Below are 20680 nucleotides of genomic sequence, written 5' to 3' on the forward strand. Positions count from 1 at the left end.
CCATTAGACTGCCTGAGAGACTGGCCAGCTCCAAGCCCATGAGGCAGCGGAGACAGGAGCTGGGGTGGAGCTACAGCCAGAGGAGTCCCTAAGTCCCCATCTTCACAGGGGCCCAGGCTGAGGGACTGCTGTGCTAGACCTGCATGGGCTGACCCTCTGGGGCAGGGAGCCTGTGGCAGGACCTGTCCTACCATCCTTCCCTCCTCCCATCCAGTTTCTTTGGGTTTTCTGCTGCCCACCTCCCCGCCCCACTGAGGAAACTGAGACTTGTCTCAGCTGGCTTGGGCGGAGGTGCTTAAGGAGGGCTCACGTGTTGGCAGAACTTGTGGAATACACACCCACCCTCTCCCAGGGCACAAAACAATGATGGCTGTGGAGGCCGCAAGGTGAGCTACACAAAGGCCACCTCCAGCTGGGCCTGCCTGGGTCCTGTCTTCCCACCCTATCCCCTCATGTCCCAGAATGTAGAGGCCAGGGAAACAAATGCTTGGAGGCAATGGCATTGTAATAAAGACACTGCTTTTATTTAGTTTGATATGTTTCTATACAGAATGCAGAAAACACATCTTAAAATCATATAGAAGGAAATAAAAACACGTCAGTGGTTGGTGAACACTTGACTGTGAGATTGGCTGTCTCACAAAGTCCAACAACGGTCATCGCCAGCCTGCACTCAGGGAGGAGGCTGCCTGCAAGGGCATTGTTGCTGTTGTTATTCTGTTCACTGCCCCAGCGCCTCCAGTTGCTATGGCAACAGGCCGTTCTGGGCCAGCCACATCTCTGCATGGCAGTGCCCCATGGTGGGGTTGCTAGGGGCAACTGAGCTGTTTGGAAGGCCTCTCAGAGCCCTCACCTGGAACACTAGGAATAGTTTACTTTTTGATGAGGTCATCAGAAATCATCTCACCAGGTCGGACCCCATTTGTGCTCCTGACTCTGGGGCACTAGGAAAACTCTGGCTTGGATCAGGGCTTGGAGGCACAAGGCCCAGTCACCAGAGGTTCGCTGGGCCTTCCTGTACAGGCTTCCCCGCACAGGGGCGCTGCCCAGCCCTGTGGGAGAAGGCACAAGGGCAAGGCCCTCTGGAGGGCGGGGTGGAGCCCCCTCCCTCTCACTGGCCCTCCCCTCCTGAGGCAGCACACTCAATTCCTCTGCAGAAAGGTCTATATGGCTTAGAAATGGCTGCTCAGTGTGCAAAGGGAGCCTGGGTCCACCCACCTACTCTCGATCACATTATTGCAAAAGGCATTCCTCCCTAAAAGGTACCAAATAACTTTCAGACATCAAGAAAAGTCATGCTCAAAACGGTTTCTTCCAAAGGAGGAGACTCCAAGCAGAGGGGGCACCCCTGAGTCATGGGACAGAGATGCAGATGGATGGACGGACATTCTACTAAAAAAGGCAAAAGAAGCCCCAGTGTAATTCCAGAATTTAAACCATGAGGAAAAGAAGGGGGGAAAAATAAATCAAAATGAGCAAAGCCGTCAGTTTCATGGAATCAACACTAAAAGCTTGTACAAACTGCTGTAAGCATCACCATTTTTAATCTTTTTTTAATAAAACAATTCGAGGCTGTATAAAAACTTTAGTAAAAAATTAGCTTTGAGAGCCCACAAATTTTCACTATGAACTATTGCTGGCAGTCCTCCCCAGCCACCAGACCCTCCCAGCCGTTCGGCCCGGGTCTGGGACTGTAGCGCCAGAGAAGAGGGGTGGGTGGGGCCGGGTGGGGGCTGTGGACTGTTGGGACAATGCGGCCAAGGTCAAGTGAGGAAAGAACATCACATGACATAAAAATATTGCATCTTCACCAAAATGTCCCCCACTGAGTGTTTCAAAAACCATAATATTCCTTTTAGGATGGGTAAAAACACAGAAGGGTGAAAGAAACTAGGTTGGTGTGGTCGAGTCCCTCGACCTCCCAGGTCCCCCCATGAGTAGCTGGCCCACCCTGGAGCACCTAGGTTGGGGGCCATGGCCCACTGCCTCTTGGGAGTCCCCTTTCCATGGAAATGAAGACCCCTTGGTGGTAAGCCGCTAGCGTGCATGGGGTGGGGTGTGGATGTTCGCAGCCCTAGAGGCCTCTCCAGCTTCCAGCCCCCGGCTGCAGTGGAGAGCAAGCCCAGCACCAGGGCCCTGGCCCCTTGGCCAGGGTCGGGAGGCCCCCCGTCAGGCTCTGGGGTATCAGAGCAACCAAGTGTACAGAGTGTGAAAAAATAGGATTCCTTTGATAAAAAATACTGTCCCTTGGTCTTCTCTTAAGTTTGAAACACCCTGGGAGCTTATTTTTAGCAAAGCAATTTCCCATACCCACCCAAAAATTATACATACAAGTTTAGGTAAACAGCAGATTAAATGTAAAAACTTAACCTTAAGAAAGTCCTTTGAATTTAATCTTTAGCTACTGTTTTCCATGTTACATCCTGCAGCTAGACACACGTGAATAGAAAAAAACAGTACAGTTAGTGTTAAAGGCAAAACGCAGAGAGCCGGGAGGCCACCCAGCACTGCCTGCGAGTTCATTCACGGCTCCTCGCTCCCTCCATCTACCTCTACTCCAATCAGTGCTTTCAGAGCCAGCCATCAGAAACGCAGCGAAGAATTTTCTATGAACAAACAAAAAGCTGTTAGGCAAAAATAAAGTAAAAATGTCCCCAAAGTCTCTCCAGCTGCTTTGGGGTTTAGGAGGACCAGAGAGGAAGGGCTTGTCCAGGCCCCGCGTGTGTGTCACTGTGTGCTAGGTCAGGTGTCGGCTCCCAGTGGCGATGGTCTGCAGGCCACCGGTCTCCACAGACAACACCGTGTTGTCTCCAGGGCCCTGCCCTACCCCTGCCTCCTGCTAGGCGCTTGTGGGTTAAGGGGGGACGTAGGGAGGGGGTGACCGGTACGGGGTCATGTTCTTGGGACGGGAGCCCTTGCCCTCCATGGGGGCGGTGAAGGGAGGGGGCGGCTGGTAAGGAGGCGCATTGGGATCCTCATCCCGCAGGGGCGTGTACTCTCCCACAGTGTCCTGGTTCAGAGGAGTGGTCTCCGGCACACTCTGGTTGGGGTACTCGGGAGGGGGGAGGGGAGCTTTCTCCTCCTGAAGGATAAGTGGCATGCTGGAGGAGGGCGGGGGCTTGGAGTCATCCAGCTCGTCTGCAAAGATGATAGGCACCCCCTTCTTGATGAAGGTGGCCTGGTCCTCGAGGGTGAGCTTGCCCTTCCGCTTCTTACGATAGCAGATCATGGCAATGATGCCAGCAATGAGCAGGATGGCTGCTACCACCACGGCCGGAATGACCGTGTGCAGGTAGACATCATCCTCACTGCTCTTCTCAGGGTCCCTGTCTGGCACATCTGTGGCCGGTGCCTCTGAGGGCAGCCTCCTGGGCGGTGCCACAGGGATAAACTGGAGATGCCGGCAGCTGCCAGAGCCCGTCACAGCAATGCTCAAGGCCTGGAAGTCAGGCTCCAAGGCATTGGAGAAGGCGGCCCGAGGCTTCCCATCATCTTCAGCAATCCTGCGGCTCAGCCCTGTGATCTGCTCCTTGGGGCAGGGCTCCAGGGGCAGCGTGTTGTTGGTCCACTCCACCACAATGGAGCCCTGGGTGATGTTCTGCAAAGTGATGGTGCTGCAGTTGCGGTCCCCAAAGGCGAAGGCCAGCTTCTTCACCAGGGCAATCTTCTTGTGGATGTCATTCACCACTGGGGCCGGCTCACCCACAAACTTGGCCTTGAACCGCGCAGGAGCCTTGTCCCCTTGCGGGCGTCTGTGGACGTGGATCTCAAAGGCATCCACAGCGGACAGGCCCCCCTTGTCGGTGGCGTGCATGAAGTACTCGTGCTTGCCCACGTGGCTGCTGTTGGGCAGGCCGTACATGAGCTGGCTGTTGCTGTTGAACTGGACCCAAGACTTCTCACCTACCAGCTGCTGCTCCCGGAGCTTGAGGGTCAGCTTCAGTTTATCAGTGGTGGTGTCCTCCTTATCATAGAAGGTGTCTGAGGGGATCTTCACCTCGAAATAGGTGCCCACCCACGCATCAACCTTGTCGATGTGGTTCTTGAGCTCTGGCCGCTGGTTGGGCTCTCCTCCACGGGGCACCCCGCTGGTGGTGGTGCGAATGCGTGTAGACGGGGAAGCCGTTTCCAGCCTGGTGATGGGAGCTTTGGTGGTGGCCCGGGGCACCGGTCGGGGTGTACGTGGCTTCTTCGTCGGCCTTCGAGTTGTGGTGGTTGAGGAGTCAGTAGAAGGTGTGGCTGGTTTTGGTGTGGATACTCGTGGCTTCTTGGTGGTGGTAGTGGGAGGGGTAGCAACTGCCGTGGGTTCCACGTAGCCAGGAATGGTCATTGTTGGGCGGATCTGGCCAGGAACTGTGGTGCCAGCTTCTGACACCCGAGTAGGCTGGATGGGACCAAGCGTTGGAGTCTGAATAATGGCACCTCGAGTCCGAATGGTGACTGTGGGCTTCCCAGGAACAGGGTCCCTGACTGGAGGAGCCATGGTCTCCGTTGGCGGAGCAATGGCTGGAGATGTGGGGGTGGGTACAATCCTGGACGGCGGCTCTTGGATGGCCGTGGTTGGGGGCCCAATGGCAGTGACGGGTGTGGGCGTGGCATGAATCTGCCGCCGGATGCGTTTGGGGAGAGGAGGCTTCTTATTGGCGATATGCCAGCCCACCACAGGGTAGCCGAGCTGGGCGGACATAGCGCCCTCCCTTGCAGGAGCCTCCACACCGTGAATGTCTGGCACGCTGTTCTGGGTCAGGGAGCAGCCCAGCTTCCAGGAGAGCAGGGCCCCGTTCTCTACCACCTTTTTCGCATTTCCTGGGCCAGCCATGAAGGCTGACATATCAAACAGCCTGTTATTCACCACAGGCACCAACTTCATGCTGTGCAGCTCCACTTCGGAGAAGCTTCGCATCCTGTGCAGGAGGTCAAGCCTCTGCTTTGGGGTCATCTTGGTGAGGTCAGCATCCAGAATCACCGTCAGGACAGTCACAGGCTCGTCAGCAGCACAAGCAGATGATGCCACCTCACCAGGGTCTGGTGACGCTGCCCGCACAGACTGCAGCTCGCTGTGCTCTTCAGGGTAGACCTCGATAGAGAACACGCTGGAGGTTTGGGGCACGTGGCTCCCATTGGCCCCTCGCCATGCGGCGCTCACTGCGATGTAATGCACACCCTTATCGGTGTCAAGGGGGAGGCCCTCCAGGATGTGGCTCTGTGGGTCCCAGTGCAGCCAGGAAGGCAAGGCCTCCTTCCCTGCAGCTGATACCTGGAAGAGATACCAGCATGAGGTTAAGTGCTACTGTCACTGGATAACCTGAAATTGATCACAACAGTTAGCCACTGGCCTAGCTGGAACTATGTGATAGGCCTGAGGTATAATTCAGAATTCCTATTGGGGGAACCAACTCCTCTGTCCTGGGGCTCACTGAGTTGTCACAGAAGATGGGGGCTGCCAGATAGGCTAGCTTGAAAGGCAAACGATTCACCCAGGTCCACATGGTGGAGAGACAGGAGGGCTGGCACCCAAACACGTCTCATTCCAGAGAACTGATGCCATGGGGCTCAAGAATATTGTGGGGTTTTATACCAGTGACATGCCCAGCCACCTCCTTACCCACTCTGCCTACAGAATCAAGTCTGAACGTCTCACCCCTCAGCATTCCTTTCCAATCTCCCCTCAGAATTCTTTGCCCTCCACTGACATCACAACTTTGCTCAAGTCCTATGCCTGGCCTCGACTGCCATTTCTGGCCAAAGTGGAAATGCTCATAGGTCCGGGTGCAAGGATCGACTCAATGCTCTCAAATGACTCACTTTACAATCATCAAGTTACATTCAAGTGTAGTGATGCATATTTGGGTTGCAAATATAGTTAATTGTCTAATGTTTTCATTAACCCTGCTCTTCAAACCTCCGGAAAAACTGTGATGCCCAAGGTGGGGCGCTGGAAACAACTATTGTAGAAGAATGTTTACGAAAGGCATTCCAAGGAGCTTCAGTGTATCTAAAAGAGAGTTCTACAGTCAACTAAGTTTGGGAAATACACAGAGCTCATCTGTGCCCTTGGAGAGCCCCAGAACAGAAGCAGGCCTGAGAGTTCAGCCCCTATGTCCCCGAACAGCACCTCCCAGATTTACTCCACAGAAACAAGACTGGTGAGACACCAAGCACCCAAGCAAATGCCGCCATAAAAATTCCACCATCAGCCCTGGCAGGTTAGCTGAAATGATCAGAGCATTGTCTTGATATGCCAAGGTTTTAGGTTCAATTCCCAGGTAGGGCACATACAAGAAGCAACCAATGAATGAGCAACTAAGTGGAACAACAAATTAGCCTGTCTCTCAAGTCAGTAAGTAAATTAAAAGAAAACAAAAAACTTCCACCGTCAGCTGACAAGGGAAACCAGACATGCCTCTGGACCAAGGCCCATCTACAAATCCTCTCATCGTAACCCTAACTCCTGCCCCCAATGCAAAACAGTTGGCACCCACTCTCTGGTCCGCCTAAGGGCACTCTCCGCTCCACTGTCCTGTTCCATCAAGTCCAGAGACACACTGGCAAACAGACAGCATATCTTACTGCCAAGTCCAGGGACTGCCCTTCATGGCCGTGCTTGTCAGCAGAAGGACACTAAAATGCTTCCCTCCTTGGGGCAAGAAGGCCAAAGCCATGCCTGCTGGGCTCCTTAGGGGCTCTGCTTCCTTGGGCTTCTTCCTGCCAAGAGCCAGGTGCCTGAGTGATCGGGGAGGAGACCACAAGCTTGTACCTGATCTTCCCAGCCAAGAAGGAGGTACACGGCAGTGTGCAATCCCATCAGCCTGGTCAGACCAATATTTACCCTCCTATGCACAGGTGTCCTGCCTCCAGCCAGAGCCATGAGAAGACATCTGACATTGCAGGAGTTAATATTATTGAGGCTGTCCTTACCAATTGCTCTCTGAGGGTCTGTGAAGAGCATTTCTTTTGTGACACCACATTCCATCCACAGTAGGTGCGCCATCGTCTAATTAATGTACCACTAAGAACTTCTGTCCTCCATAAACTCACCATCTACTGCAAACATAGCCAGCATCAGAAATGATAAAATACTTGAAGAAATCAGTGTTTTCAAGTCCATAAAAAACACTAAATATATTTTGCCTTTACAATCTTTTTTGTTGGCTATTTAAAAAATACTTATTTCAACTGTTTTGACTGGAAAAACCTATGCTTTAAATTTTTTCAGTTCACCTAACCAGGCGGTGGTGCAGTGGATAGGGCCTTAGCCTGGAACACTGAGGACCCAGGTTCAAAACCCCAAGGTCACCAGCTTGAGTGTGGGCTCACCAGCTTGAGCACGGGCTCATCTGGCTTGAGTGTGGGATCATAGACATGACCCCATGTTTGCTGGCTTAAGCCCAAGGGTCACTCACTGGCTTGAGCAAGGGGTCACTGGCTCAGTTGGAGCCCCCTGGTCAAGGCACATATGAGAAAGTAATCAATGAACAACTGAGGTGCCACAACAAAGAACTGACTCTTCTCATCTCTTTCCCTTGCTGTCTGTCCATCCCCATCTGTCCTGCTCTTTCTGTCTCTCTCTTTCTCACTAAGAAAAAAAAAATTTTTTCAGTTCAAGTATGTTAAATATGCAAATGGCCTCATCTACCTATAAACATATAAAGCAAAGTTTGAATGCTCTTCTTTTGCAAAGATGTAAGGCCTGAATGAAGAAGCCAGGGGCTAGGAGATGTTTTACAGGGGTGGGGCAGGAACTGAGGTCCTGAGAGGTGGACAGTTAAGTGAGCCAGGGTGTGTGCTCTAGGTCTCTAACCACCCAAGGATGTTTCCTAACCTCACTCCCTCCCACTGCTACCACTGAGATGAGAGCACACCTGGCAGAGGCAGGGCAACGAGGGAAAAAAGAGGAGGGCCTAGAGGGAGCGCTGAGTGAAGTCAGCCAAAGAGAAGCCACCTATAGAGAATAAACAGGGCCTGCAGAGACCAGGAGAAGTCCCAGAGGTGGTGCCAGTTAGCTGGCCGAGCCCATGGGACATTCTTGAGTGGTCAGGCAGCTAGGCCTGTGCCAAGCTCTGCGTGGCCCGTCAGCACAGATAAGTAAGCAGTTGCAGTGCTTTTCCAAGTCTACCCCCACTACACACGGCACTTTAAAACAGAGATGGGCCCCACCCCCTCAAGCTTACGAGCAGGGCTCTGCTCTCTCCTTCTCTCCTTCTCTCCTTCCCTCCTTCCTTCCTTCCTTCCTTCCTTCCCTTCCTTCCTTCCCTCCCTCCCTCCCTTCCTTCCTTCCTTCTCTTCCTTCCCTTCCTCCCTCCCTCCCTCCCTCTCTTCCTCCCTCCCTTCCTTCCTTCCTTCCTTCCTTCCTTCCTTCCTTCCTTCCTTCTTTCCTTCTTCCTTTCCCTTCTTCCCTCCTTCCCTCAAATAAACCCAGGCCACTCTAGCCTAGGCTCCCACACAGCCAATCTTGAAAGACATAAGCTTATTTAAACTATGCCAAGTAACACTGAACATACCGTAACAAACATTAAAGAAAACGCCAGGGTTCACCAAAGCGAGTTATGATGCTCAACTTCTAACTGGGAGACAGAAGAGCAGAAATGGTAGCCTTGTGTTGATAACTGAGACACATTCTTTCACTATGGTCTACCTACAGCTTTGCAGACAGACATTTAGGAGTAGCTGTGTCAGGAAAACAGCCAAGACTCTCCAACCTGCATACCTGCCTGCCTTGCCCTCTGCGGGTTCGGGCTCCTGGGGTCCTCGACCCTGGCCACGCCTGGCCACAGGACAGGTATTCAAGCTGAGTCGACAGCCCTGAAGCAGACAGTTCCCAGGGTCCTGGGTCTCCTCAGACTGGAAGGAAAAGGTACCAACAGGAACATTCTAAAACCCATGCACCTCGGAGCACCTTGCTACCAGCAGTATCAGGCCCAGGCGGCACTTTGTGTGGCAAAGACTCATGTCAATGGGAGGGCCGCGGGAAGCAAAACAACTCTGAGCTCCACAGGAACCTGGCCAAGTCACAGAGAAGCTGGCACCCCTGCATTTACAAGGCCATTTGGGGAAAGCCCCTACATTGGGAAGTCCGAGCATGCCTGAAGGGCTGACAGCACCCACAGTCCCTGAAAGATCCCACTGAGTGGCCTCTCCCTCCTGCGGGCATGCAGCTGAGAGAACTCTCTGGGTTGCGACACCTGCTCTACCCTGACAGAGCAGCAGTCCCTCAGTCCAGGGGAACTCCCGACATTCTCCCCAGCTTTCAGAACTCGACCGCTTCTCCTCTTGGGGCCTGGGGGTGAGGTGGGATATAAAACTTCTTTCTAAGAGACACAGTCCCCATGACAGGCCAGGACTCATCCTTGTAACAACAGCCCACCCGAGGGGAAGCCCCAGCTCCAGGAGCCCTGCGCTGAGTCCCAGGCTCCAGGCAGGCTGAGGCCTGACCCAACCTCAGCCCCGTGTTCTCATCTGTGAAGAGGAAAACTGGGCCATCCTTGTATGATCCTATCGCCAGGCACATGCTGAATTCCGTCAGTACTGACTGCCCCACCCACCCCTGGGGCTGAGCAGAGACCCAGGACACCCTGCGAGCCTGCCGCACGAACAGGTCTAGGGCATGTCCCAGCTGCACTCCCCAGGCCTCCCTGCTAACTGGCCTTGCACCTCGCACACACTGAGGCCTTGTCTCCTCACTCATTCCCCAAAGCAGAAGCAGCTCAGAGCATCAAATGGAGTGAGGAAGCCACAGGAAGGGGTGGCCAGGATCCTACAGAGCAGTAGTTTTCAACTGCCGGTCCGCCATTTCGTGCCGGTCCGTGAAAGAGTTAACCACCCTGATGCTGTATGAAGACTAGACCCAATGATTCTAGACTCTATAATCTTCATACAACATCAGGGTGGTTAGCTCGTTCGTGGACCAGTGCTGCAGACCAGTGGTTGGAAGCCACTGCTGTATGGAAATAAGGCCAAGGCTGAGGGCCCTCTGGGACTTGGTTGTCTAAGACCTGTCTGCCATGAGGGAATGGAAACCCTGGGGGGGAGGTTCAGGGAGGGGAGGACTCGCTGAAGGTAACAGCCCATACACCGGCAATCACTTCCTCTTCAGTCTAAAACAGGTGGGCTGCAGCCGGCCTATCTGCACCCGAGGTTCTCACTAACCTTGGAGTCTTCGGTTTCCTCATACAAACGCGTCTGCCCTGCCTGCACTGTTACCATCCACAATAACCCTAAGGGCTGCCAGGCTAGGAACGGCAGGCGGGTGAGAGGCAGGCATCAGAACTCAGTGGGAGTGTTCCTCAGCACCAGCACGTATTTCTGGGGACAGTCTGGTCCCAACCACGGAACTCTCCAGGGTTTTCAGTTCACGCAGACCCCATCACCAACCACCGCCGCCCTGGAGTGATGGGAGACAAGGCCTGCTGTCCTCATAAGGCAGCGTCCGGGAAAGGAGCTGCAGAGCTCAGAGTGCATGGCAACACCTGCGGGAGGCAGGGGCTGCGGGACAAAGCCCAACTTGAGAATGGCATAAGGCACCCAGAAACAGCCAGAAATCTTTCCAGTTTCAACAACCCTCAGAAAGGACATGCTTCTGAGATGGAAGGCAAGCCCAGCACAGAGAGAAATAAAATCTCAAACAGCCATGCACACAGTTTTAGAGATCCTGATCCCTAAAGTACATCTACAACATTGTGAATCAAAACCACAAAACCTGGGCAGACCCAGGAGTTCTAAAGACTGCCCTCACCCAGTGATACCCACAATGAATGAGCATGACCACTGACGGGAACTGCCAGATGGAAAGATTCCGGTCATTCCTCAGCCGGAGCTAGCAGATGGCTAGTAATGACTCCCTGCTCAATCCTGGGACATTCTCTCCAACCACTTGCTGGTACCCTCTCTTGCACAGAAACCATCAAACTCCGGTTTGAAAAAGATACAGCACCTGTGCTAAACACCATGCAACACAAGCAGTTTCTCCCACCAAATCAGTATCCTTCCACATCAGGAGAGAGCAAATGAGAGAGGAGCTCCCATTACTCAGTCCCTCATCAAAAACGGCAGGTCTCCGCCCGCAACATGAGCCAGCCAGTTAGGCACAAGCGAACTACACAACTGAACACCTGGACTTTCACCAGGGCCTGATTAAGTCTATGACCTTTGGCTTCTGAAACCAAGAAAACCCAAGTGTTACCATGCAGAGCCCACAAGGTCGTCTCTTACCCAGGCAGGAGTTACAGGACTTAGAAACGGCCAGAGAAGACTCCAGAAAGATGGGTGAGCACTTTCACATAAAAAAACTGCCTCTGGTGAGAACTGAGAATTCCCTCACACTACAAACCCTTCTTTTTCCACACTATAGACCTTTTGTGGGTACCTTCCTACTAACACATCTACACAGCACAGTCCGAGGGGTCAGGCTGAACCCTTCCTGATTCTACCTCCAGATGTACTAGAGGGTCTTACCAGAGGTCCATTTTTAAGTGGCATAGACTGTTATCCTGTGACATCCCACTGCCTGGGGCTCTAGTAGCTTGTCCTGGCAAAGTCCCTGCCTTCCCTGAGACCTGGTCACTGGCTCCTGACACTTCAGTCTCCTTGCACCTCAGCCAAACTGCAGAGCTGGAGCAACCTGCAGCCATCTATGACTGGGTACCTCAGGCAATAAATACCCTGTAGGCACTCAGACATGAGGTGGTTCAAGGCCAACTGTGTGTCCTCCTCTGCTCAGGGAGGCAGGAAATGGTCCCTCTGATGACAGAGCCTCCAATCAAGTATCAGAGGCCCCCATGAAGCTGACTCACATTCAGGGTGATCCTGTATCTATGTCATGGACCATGACAATGAGACAAATCTGCTCCGTAGACAAAATCACCTTCTGCAAATGAATCACATGACTGGGTCCAGAGATGGCACAGGTCAACAGGAAGAACCTCCGGCTTGAGGTCAAAGAGCCAAGTTTCTCCCCACATAGGGTAAACCACCACAGTGGAAGCTTTGACAAGTAAAACAGAGCCACCCTCAGGAAAGACAATCACTGGTCCTGTTGCTAGACACCCAAACCTCAGACCAGCACACGGCTCCCGTCATCAAGGCCAAGGCCGCAGGATCACGTTCTGAACATAGCCTGTCCAGCCCAGTCAGTGCCCTTCTGGTCTGAGTTATGAAGCATTTTACCTAATGTTAACTCATCTAAAAACAAAAATTAGCCCTGGCCAGTTGGCTCAATGATAGAGCATCGGCCTGGCGTGTGGAAGTCCCAGGTTCGATTCCCGGCCAGGGCACACAGGAGAAGCACCCATCTGCTTCTCCACCCCTCCCCCTCTGCCTCCTCTCTGTCTCTCTCCTCCCCTCCCACAGCCGAGGCTCCATTGGAGCAAAAATGGCCCGGGCGCTGGGGATGGCTCCATAGCCTCTGCCTCAGGCGCTAGAGTGGCTCTGGTCGCAACAGAGCGACGCCCCAGATGGGCAGAGCATCGCCCCCTGGTGGGCGTGCTGGGTGGGTCCCAGTCGGGTGCATGCGGGAGTCTGTCTGACTGCTTCCCCGTTTCCAGCTTCAGAAAAATAAAAAAATAAAAATAAATAAAAAAAATAAAAACAAAAATTAATCTTTTCCCCCCAAAAGTAAGGGACAGCTTAGCATAGTTATAGACATTAATAAAATTCTCAGAATCAGTCTGTCTATCCCAAGCCCTGACATCATCTATTTTTAGTTTGTCATGTCCCTTCTGTCCCCATCAGTATTTTTTTTCAAAGCATAGAGGCCTATATTTTCAGTGAGTATTTGAGTTGCTGCGTCCAGGCAAATGCCATTCTGACAACCACCCCCAAGGATGCCGTCCCTCGCCAACCGGACTTTCCCGGTGTGCCGGGTCCACAAGGGGTCCATTCAGAGCCAGGGAACACCCACTCGAGGCAGGAAGAAACCACAGTTCATCTCACGCAGGCGGGGTTGCCACATAGCTCTCAAGTATCCAGAGAAATGCTCCTTTCATGAGCTTCCCTTCCCAGCCAAAAAGAGTGGCCATTGTTCTCAGGGAAACAATTGGGGGCCAATGCCAGCAGCTGAGAGCAGAGTCCCAGGAAGGGCTGCTCCCAGTCTGCCGACATCTTGGGCTGAGGGAAAGTCAGCATTGTCCCCAAGCAAGGAGGCTAAGGGGAAACAGGAATGAAAAGCCGTCCGTGCCAGCTCTACAAAAACGAGACATCTGGGGGGCCCTAGAGAGGCAGCCTGGTCACTTCATGGGATCCAAAGCTGTCTCTCCTGACCACCCACAGAGGAAGGGTTAGGACATCTCCAGGCATACGTTTGCCTTCCTCAGCTGGACAGCCACACTCACTGCCATCAAAGGAAAGGCACCAGTCCCAGGGGAAGCAGGAGTCAGTCACTTTATCTGTGGCCAATGTGGGACAGCCTGCGGCCCGCTCAGCAAAGGCCACCTGGATTCTGTGGGGCCAGTCCCCAGAGTCCCTGATGAGGAAGGAGAGTGCTCCAGGGTCCAAAAGCAGCTGTGAGAGCAAATAACCATCAAGACCTGGGATGAGCTTTGTATACAGGCCCCTAGGCTGCTCCAAGGGAGCGCACAGCAGGACCATCCGCCACAGAGAGCAGAGCTTCACCACCCAGGTCTTTGAGGAAGGCCATGCGGTCACAAGGGCCTGGAGACAGCCTGTGGCCCCTTTCTGCATCATCAAGTCAGCGGAGCACATTTGGGAGTGAAGCTGGGCTGATCATCTCTCACTGATCCCCGACAGAGCTGGAGAACAGCAGGGCACCGGCACTGCCAGGCCGGGATTGCACGCAGGCGGTCCAGATACGGGAGGACAGCTCGGGGAGGGGAGGACAGAGCACAGGCTCAGGACCTCAGGGCTAAGTTCCCTCTTCTTTCCCCTGACCTGCTGTGTCCTTGCTGCCAGTGTATAAAATAAAATTTAGTGAAGCCCCTGTCTTAGGAGCTGATGCTACCTGATGGGCACACCTGGCTGATGCCAAGCAGCACTCTCTCTGCCACTGTGATTCCCAGAGTTGCCATAACTTCTTGAAAAAGTCAGCATAACCAACAGCCCGCATAGGTCAAACAAGGCTCAGCAGGCGACCAGTGCAGCTCACTGAGCATAAGACTTACTTTTCTATTCTTTCAATAGAGTTTTGGTCAGTTGCAAACACTCAATTATTTTATCACCAACGCCACGCAGCCACCTGACCAGACAGCAAGTATGACATTCACACCATCTAATCTCAGCAGATCTCAGGCAGAGGCTCTGCCCATGAGTCCTCGTTAGGCAACTCAGCCATGTCCAAACTGACCGGAGACCAGCCCTCACCTGAAACCCCTCCACACAGGTTGGCCTTTCTCCCTACACACAGCCAGAATGGCCTCAGCAATCCAAAGCAAGTTTACAGGCACTGAAGGGGTCCTCATTCCCTCTGCAAGCCCATAAACATTAGGGGGCCTACTATGTGATGATGGGAGTCACACATTCAGACTAGCAAAAAATAAAAATTTCAAGTACATAAATTTTCTAAGAACATAACACAGGGCTTTGTGGAAAAGCTGCTTTCATCAGAGTGGAGGGAAAGGGCTCAAAGGTCCGGGTGAGGTTCAAACCGAACCTGAGCATACCTATGCTGACAGAAGAAAGCCAGAGGCCTGCGGTGGCCCTGAGGCTGGCATGTTTGTGCGGCAGAAAGAGGTGAGTGTGGCTGGGACATGGTGTGCAAAGGGAAAGGGGCCTGAGCCTAAGTGCAGTGTGGTAATGGGGGTGGGGATGTGGTTAAACAGATTTAAGCTTTACAGACATAAAGACGTCTTGCTTCAGTGTGGAGAACAGATAGAGGGGTCAAGAATAGAGGTGGGAGGGGCACAAAGAAAACCAGTTAGGGCCCTGGCCGTTTGGCTCAGTGGTAGAGCATCGGCCTGGTGTGCAGAAGTCCCAGGTTCGATTCCCGGCCAGGGCACACAGGAGAAGCGCCCATCTGCTTCTCCACCCCTCCCCCTCTCCTTCCTCTCTGTCTCTCTCTTCCCCTCCCGCAGCCGAGGCTCCACTGGAGCAAAGATGGCCCGGGCGCTGGGGATGGCTCCTTGGCCTCTGCCCCAGGCGCTAGAGTGGCTCTGGTCGCAACAGAGCAACTCCCCGGAGGGGCAGAGCATCGCCCCCTGGTGGGCAGAGCGTCGCCCCCTGGTGGGCGTGCCGGGTGGATCCCGGTCAGGTCCATGCGGGAGTTTGTCTGCCTCCCTGCTTCTCACTTCAGAAAAATACAAAAAAAAAAAAAGAAAGAAAAAGAAAACCAGTTAGAAGGTGACGAAAGACAATTGGACTTTGGGTGATGGAAATGCAGTATAATCAAATGTCAAAGTAACCTGGAGAGGTTTTCTCTGAACATATGTACCCTGATTTATCAATGTCACTCCATTAAAATTAATAATAAAAAAAAAAAGAATAGAGGTGGGAGGCCTGGGAAGAGATGAGTGAATGGTAGCTTGGGTGATGGTAAGAGTAATGGATACAGTTTGGAGGTCACCCCCACAAGGCTCCTTGGGACCAAGATCTGAAATGTTCTGCACATACACAAGAATATCGGGAAGCCATTAAAGGAGTTACATTCCCTGCTTGGCCTGTGGTGGTGCAGTGGACAGAGTGTCGACCTGGCATGCTTCAGTCCCAGGTTTAAAACCCAGGGCTTGCCTGACCAGGCGGTGGCGCAGTGGATAGAGCGTCGGACTGGGATGCGGAAGACCCAGTTTCGAGACCCCAAGGTCACCAGCTTGAGAGCGTGGGCTCATCTGGTTTGAGCAAAAAAGCTCACCAGCTTGAGCCCAAGATCGCTGGATCAAGCAAGGGGTTATTCGGTCTGCTGAAGGCCCGCGGTCAAGGCACATATGAGAAAGCAATCAATGAACAACTAAGGTGTTGCAACGCGCAACGAAAAACTAATGATTGATGCTTCTCATCTCTCTCCGTTCCTGTCTGTCCCTGTCTATCCCTCTCTCTGACTCTCTCTCTCTTGTCTCTGTAAAGAAAAAACAACAACAAAAAAAAAATACCCAGGGTTTATCCAGTCAAGGCACATAAGACAAGCAACAAGCAAAGCAATGAACAACTAAAGTGAAACAACTATGAGTTGATATTTCTTGCTTCTCCTCCTCCCCTCTCCATAAAATCAATAAATAAATCTTTAAAAATAAAATAAAAGTTACATTCCCAAAGAATACTTAACATCCAAGGGTGAAAAAACCCAAGCTACAGGAAATTTAAAAAGGTTCAAATACATCCAGTGTGATCGCAGGGTGAGTATGTGACATGGACACCTCTTGACGAAGAAATGATGGAGAAGTTCACTGAGTGGTAGGAACCAGAAGAGAGTTTCTTTATCTCTTTTCTACAATGTGCATTTATCCATCATTATTATAATGAGGGGGAAACCTCTTTAACATAAAGACTTTTCAGTCCCGTTTAAGGGAAACCAAAGCTCCAGGAATGAAGTCTGGCATTCTGATCCAATTTCCCACCCCACACAACCCTGGTGGTAAGACTATTTGGGATGAAGAGTCACACATCTTCATCTGTTTTTCTACAGACTGATCAGCTACTAAATGGTCTGCTTTCTACAGGTAAATAGGCTCAGATAACATCCTGTTTTCTGAGGAAAATCTCTGTATCCCCTGGCAAATGAGCCTGTCAAGTGTCTGTCTACCAGATACATCAAATATCCAGCTCTTTGTATCAATTCAAGGCCTCTCTCGTCAAGATTAACCCATGTAAAACATTCCAATGGCCACTGGAACAAGGGCAACCACTGCAGGGTTTATATAGCCAGAAGATCAAATCTGCAGCTAGGCAAGAAGTTCATACCCAAAACTGCAATTCTTCACCTATCGGTGAGACTAGCATTTGACTTGGTGGGATATTATGAAGATTACATAGAAATCTTTTGCAAACACTCCGCAAACCAGAAAGAGCTCCATGGAAGTGAACCAGGATCTTCAGAAGTATGATCACCTCTGAGATTACAGTGCCACCATGAAAGCAAGGCATGACCAAAGAGAAGAGGGCCAACAGAGAGCACAACGGGGGTGCGGATGAGGAGTGGGTCTGCTTAGATTCAAGGAAAAGGGGCATAATCCCACCTCTCAATGGGAAGAGTGGAATAGAAACTATGCCCATTTCTAATCTAGATGCCTAAGGTGTGGGTCAGAGAAGGGCAAGTTGGTAAGGACTGACCACAGCCTGTGTGTGCTTTGACCAATGATGTGCAATGAAGTGTTGCTGTTCAAGTCTCCAAGCCCTGGCCTTAAGAGATTGGCACCTTCTACTTCCTGTTTTTTGGACTACCTAATTATGGAACCCAACTATTGTGCTATGAGGAAATCCAAGCAGCCCATGGAAAAATCTACATGGAAAGAAACCAAGAACTCTGACCAACAATCCCAACTATGCTCCGTCAACAGGCAGCACTGCCTGACCAGGCGGTGGCATACTAGAGTGTGGGCCTGGGATGCTGAGGACTCAGGTTCAAAACCCAAGGTTGCCGCTTAAGCACAGGCTCATCCAGCTTGAGCACAGGGTCATCAGCTTGAGTGTGGGATCATAGATATGACCCCATGGTCACTGGCTTAAGCCCAAAGTCACTGGCTTAAAGCCCCCCAGTCAAGGCACATATGAGAAAGTAATCAATAAACTAAGGTGCCGCAATGAAGAATTGATGCCTCTCATCTCTCTCCTTCCTGTCTGTCCCTTTCTCTCTCTAAAAAAAAAAAAGAAAGAAAACCAAAACAGGCAGCACCAACTTGCCAGCCATGAATGAGTCACCGTGGAAGTGTTCCCTGCAGTCCCAGATGAGCCACTCTACCTAGTGCCATGTGAAGCAGGACAAGGTTCCCAGATGGGCTCTGAATCTCTAAATTCCTGGCCACAAAAACTGTAAGCAAAGCAAATCGGACGTCTGAAACCACTAAATTTTGGTGACTTAAACACACAAATACGTAGCCAGAACATGGTGTGCATGTAGAAGTCTAACTGCAATAAAGCCTGACCAGGTGGTGGCGCAGTGGATAGAACGTTGGACTGGGATGCAAAGGACCCAGGTTCGAGACCCCGAGGTTGCCAGCTTGAGCGTGGGCTCATCTGGTTTGAGCAAAGCTCACCAGCTTGGACCCAAGGTCGCTGGCTTGAGCAAGGGGTCACTCAGTCTGCTGAAGGCCCACAGTCAAGGCACACATGAAAGAGCAATCAATGAACAACTAAAGTGTCGCAGCAAAAAACTGATGGTTGATGCTTCTCATTTCTCTCTATCCCTATCTATGCCTCTCTCTGACTCTCTGTCTCTGTAACATAAATAAATAAATAAATAAATAAATAAATAAATAAATAAATAAATAAATAAATAAATGCAATACAGATAAAAACAAAACAAAACAAAACCCACCATACATAAAGCATTGGTCTTAAAATATTTTTAGTTCATCTTCAAGCCACACCTCTAAGGAAAGAATGCTGTAGGTCAGGGATCAGCAAACTATGGCCGGCCACCTGTTTTTGTATAGCCCATAACTAAAAATGGTTTTTATATTTTCAAGTGATTGAGAAAAAAAAGAGAAACAAATTTGGGGTGCTGCACACACAATACAGTGTACAGATGATGTGTTGTGTAACTGTGCACCCGAAACCTATATAATTTTGTTAACCAGTGTCACCTTAATAAAGTCAATAAAAAGAAAAAAATCAAAACAAGAATGTTTCTTGACATGTGAAAATTGTATGAAGTTTAAATTTCAGTTTCTATGTCCATAAGTAAAGTTTTATTAGAATATAGCTATACCCATTCAATTACAGATTGTCTATACTACATTGGCACAATGGCAGAGTTGACAAGTTGTAACAGAAATCAAATGGCCTGTGAAGCCTAATACACTATTTGACCCTTTAAGAAAAAGTGTGCTGACCTCTGCTCTAGGAGATGTTCATAGTTTGAGAGGTACACCACACAAATCCACAGAGCCACCATGCAAACCTACTGAGGACCATGGGAAATGACAAGGTCCCACAACCCCAGACGAAGGCTTAGTGCTTCTTCACACAGAAGCTTCCTGTTTCACCTGATTTCCCCCTTGGTTGGCCAGATCCTCTTCCTATTACATGGGTCTCAGATCCCTTTGTTCTCTGGACTGCTTCCCCAAAAGGAGATGGAGCAAAGCTGAAATTTGGGTACTAATTTTGGTTCTAAGTGACCAAATACATTAGTAAATATAAAATACCAAATTAAGAGCAAAACTGTATTATTTATCTCTTTTTTTAAAAAAAAATAGGTTCAAAGCATTTAAAAGTTCTATTATTTCTTGGGTTTAATCCCGTGGTTACTGAAAGCAGAACTCTTCCTATCCGCAGGCCTTTTTCCATGAAATCCCTAACTAGTTGCTCAAGAGATCTTCCAGATTACAGATGTAAAGGCTTTTTAATGGTGACACCCTCAAAACAGGAGTGAGAATAAAGGTTTAAGATGCTATCTGGAAACGTATGGGGACCCTCTTGTGAACATCAGTGGCTGTCCCCTCTTAAGGGACACTTAGTAGGTTTTAGAAGAACTGAGCTCAGAATCACTAGAGCATAGCACTGAAAAACTAAAATCTAAGACAAAAATGGAAGACAAGAATCCAGTCTCACCTTGATGATTTCTCCATTGGAGGCAATTAAATCTGTTGGAATGGTCACTCGAAATGAGCGCCCAACGACAGCTGTACCATCAGGAATGCCAACTACTGTGGGAACCGCCTCGGGGAGGTCTGAGAGCACCGAGTGCATGGACGCCTCAAGCTGGTTTTCCCAGTCCCTGATGGCCTCCGAAGGTTCACTTGGCCAGTGGGACCGAGTCACAGCCACACAGAGCAGAAGGAGAAGGGTCTTCCCCCAGAGGGGGAGCAGCAGTGAAAAACCCACAGACATCCTCATCCAGGTTGGGTCTGTTCAAGCCGATAATTTCACAATGAAAGGAAGGAAGTGCCGTGGTCCCAGAGCTGGGTCCTCAACCTCTGCACACCTGCTCCATCCCGGAGCACTCAGAGCCTGAAAAAGAAAAAGAGTCGTCTCAGACTTCGGCAACTCCCATGATTTCAAAGTTGTGCACAGGCAGTACTATCCCGTAAGTGTTCCTGCCAAGAATGTCTACCCTGAGATGGATCTAGTTTCATCCTGCTGGCCCAGTACAGAGCCACCAGCTGCATGTGGCTACTGAGCACTGGAAATGGGGTTGGCCCATTAAATGTAAAGTACTCACTGAACTTTTTTAAACTTTGTATAAAAAAGGAATGTACCTGACCACGCAGTGGCGCAGCGGATACAGTGTTGGACTGGGATGCAGAATACCCGGGTTCAAAACCTCGAAACTGCCAGGTTGAGCATGGGCTCACCAGCTTGAGCACGGGGTTACTAGCTTGAGTGTGGGATCATAGACATGACCCATGGTCACTGGCTTGAGCCCAAAGGTCACTGGCTTGAGCAAGAAGTCACTTGCTCTGCTGTAGGCCCCCGGTCAAGGCACATATAAGAAAAACAATCAATGAACAACTAAGGTGCCACAACAAAGACTTGATGCTTCTCATCTCCCTCCCTTCCTGTCTGTCTGTCCCTATCTGTCCCTCTCTCTGTCACAAAAAAAAAGGAAACTAAAATATCTCATTAATACTTTTAAAATATTCAT

General features: G+C 50.8%; 1 protein-coding gene across 10 annotated transcripts in view; it reads right to left on the reverse strand.

Moving 5' to 3' along the window:
* Positions 1–502: 502 nt before the first annotated feature.
* Positions 503–20680, reverse strand: part of DAG1 (dystroglycan 1) — a 77958-nt gene continuing 57780 nt past the window's right edge. For all 10 annotated transcript variants that reach the window (XM_066351000.1, XM_066350995.1, XM_066350999.1 and 7 more), the window contains 2 exons: positions 19648–20046; positions 503–5257 (listed from right to left, as the gene is read on the reverse strand). In XM_066351000.1, coding sequence (XP_066207097.1) covers positions 2855–5257; positions 19648–19932 — 2688 coding nt within the window. In that variant the 5' untranslated portion in view covers positions 19933–20046 and the 3' untranslated portion in view covers positions 503–2854. The remainder of the gene's footprint in view (positions 5258–19647; positions 20047–20680) is intronic.

Source organism: Saccopteryx leptura, chromosome 10 (genome assembly GCF_036850995.1).
Source record: "Saccopteryx leptura isolate mSacLep1 chromosome 10, mSacLep1_pri_phased_curated, whole genome shotgun sequence".
Classification (NCBI taxonomy): Eukaryota; Metazoa; Chordata; class Mammalia; order Chiroptera; family Emballonuridae; genus Saccopteryx; species Saccopteryx leptura.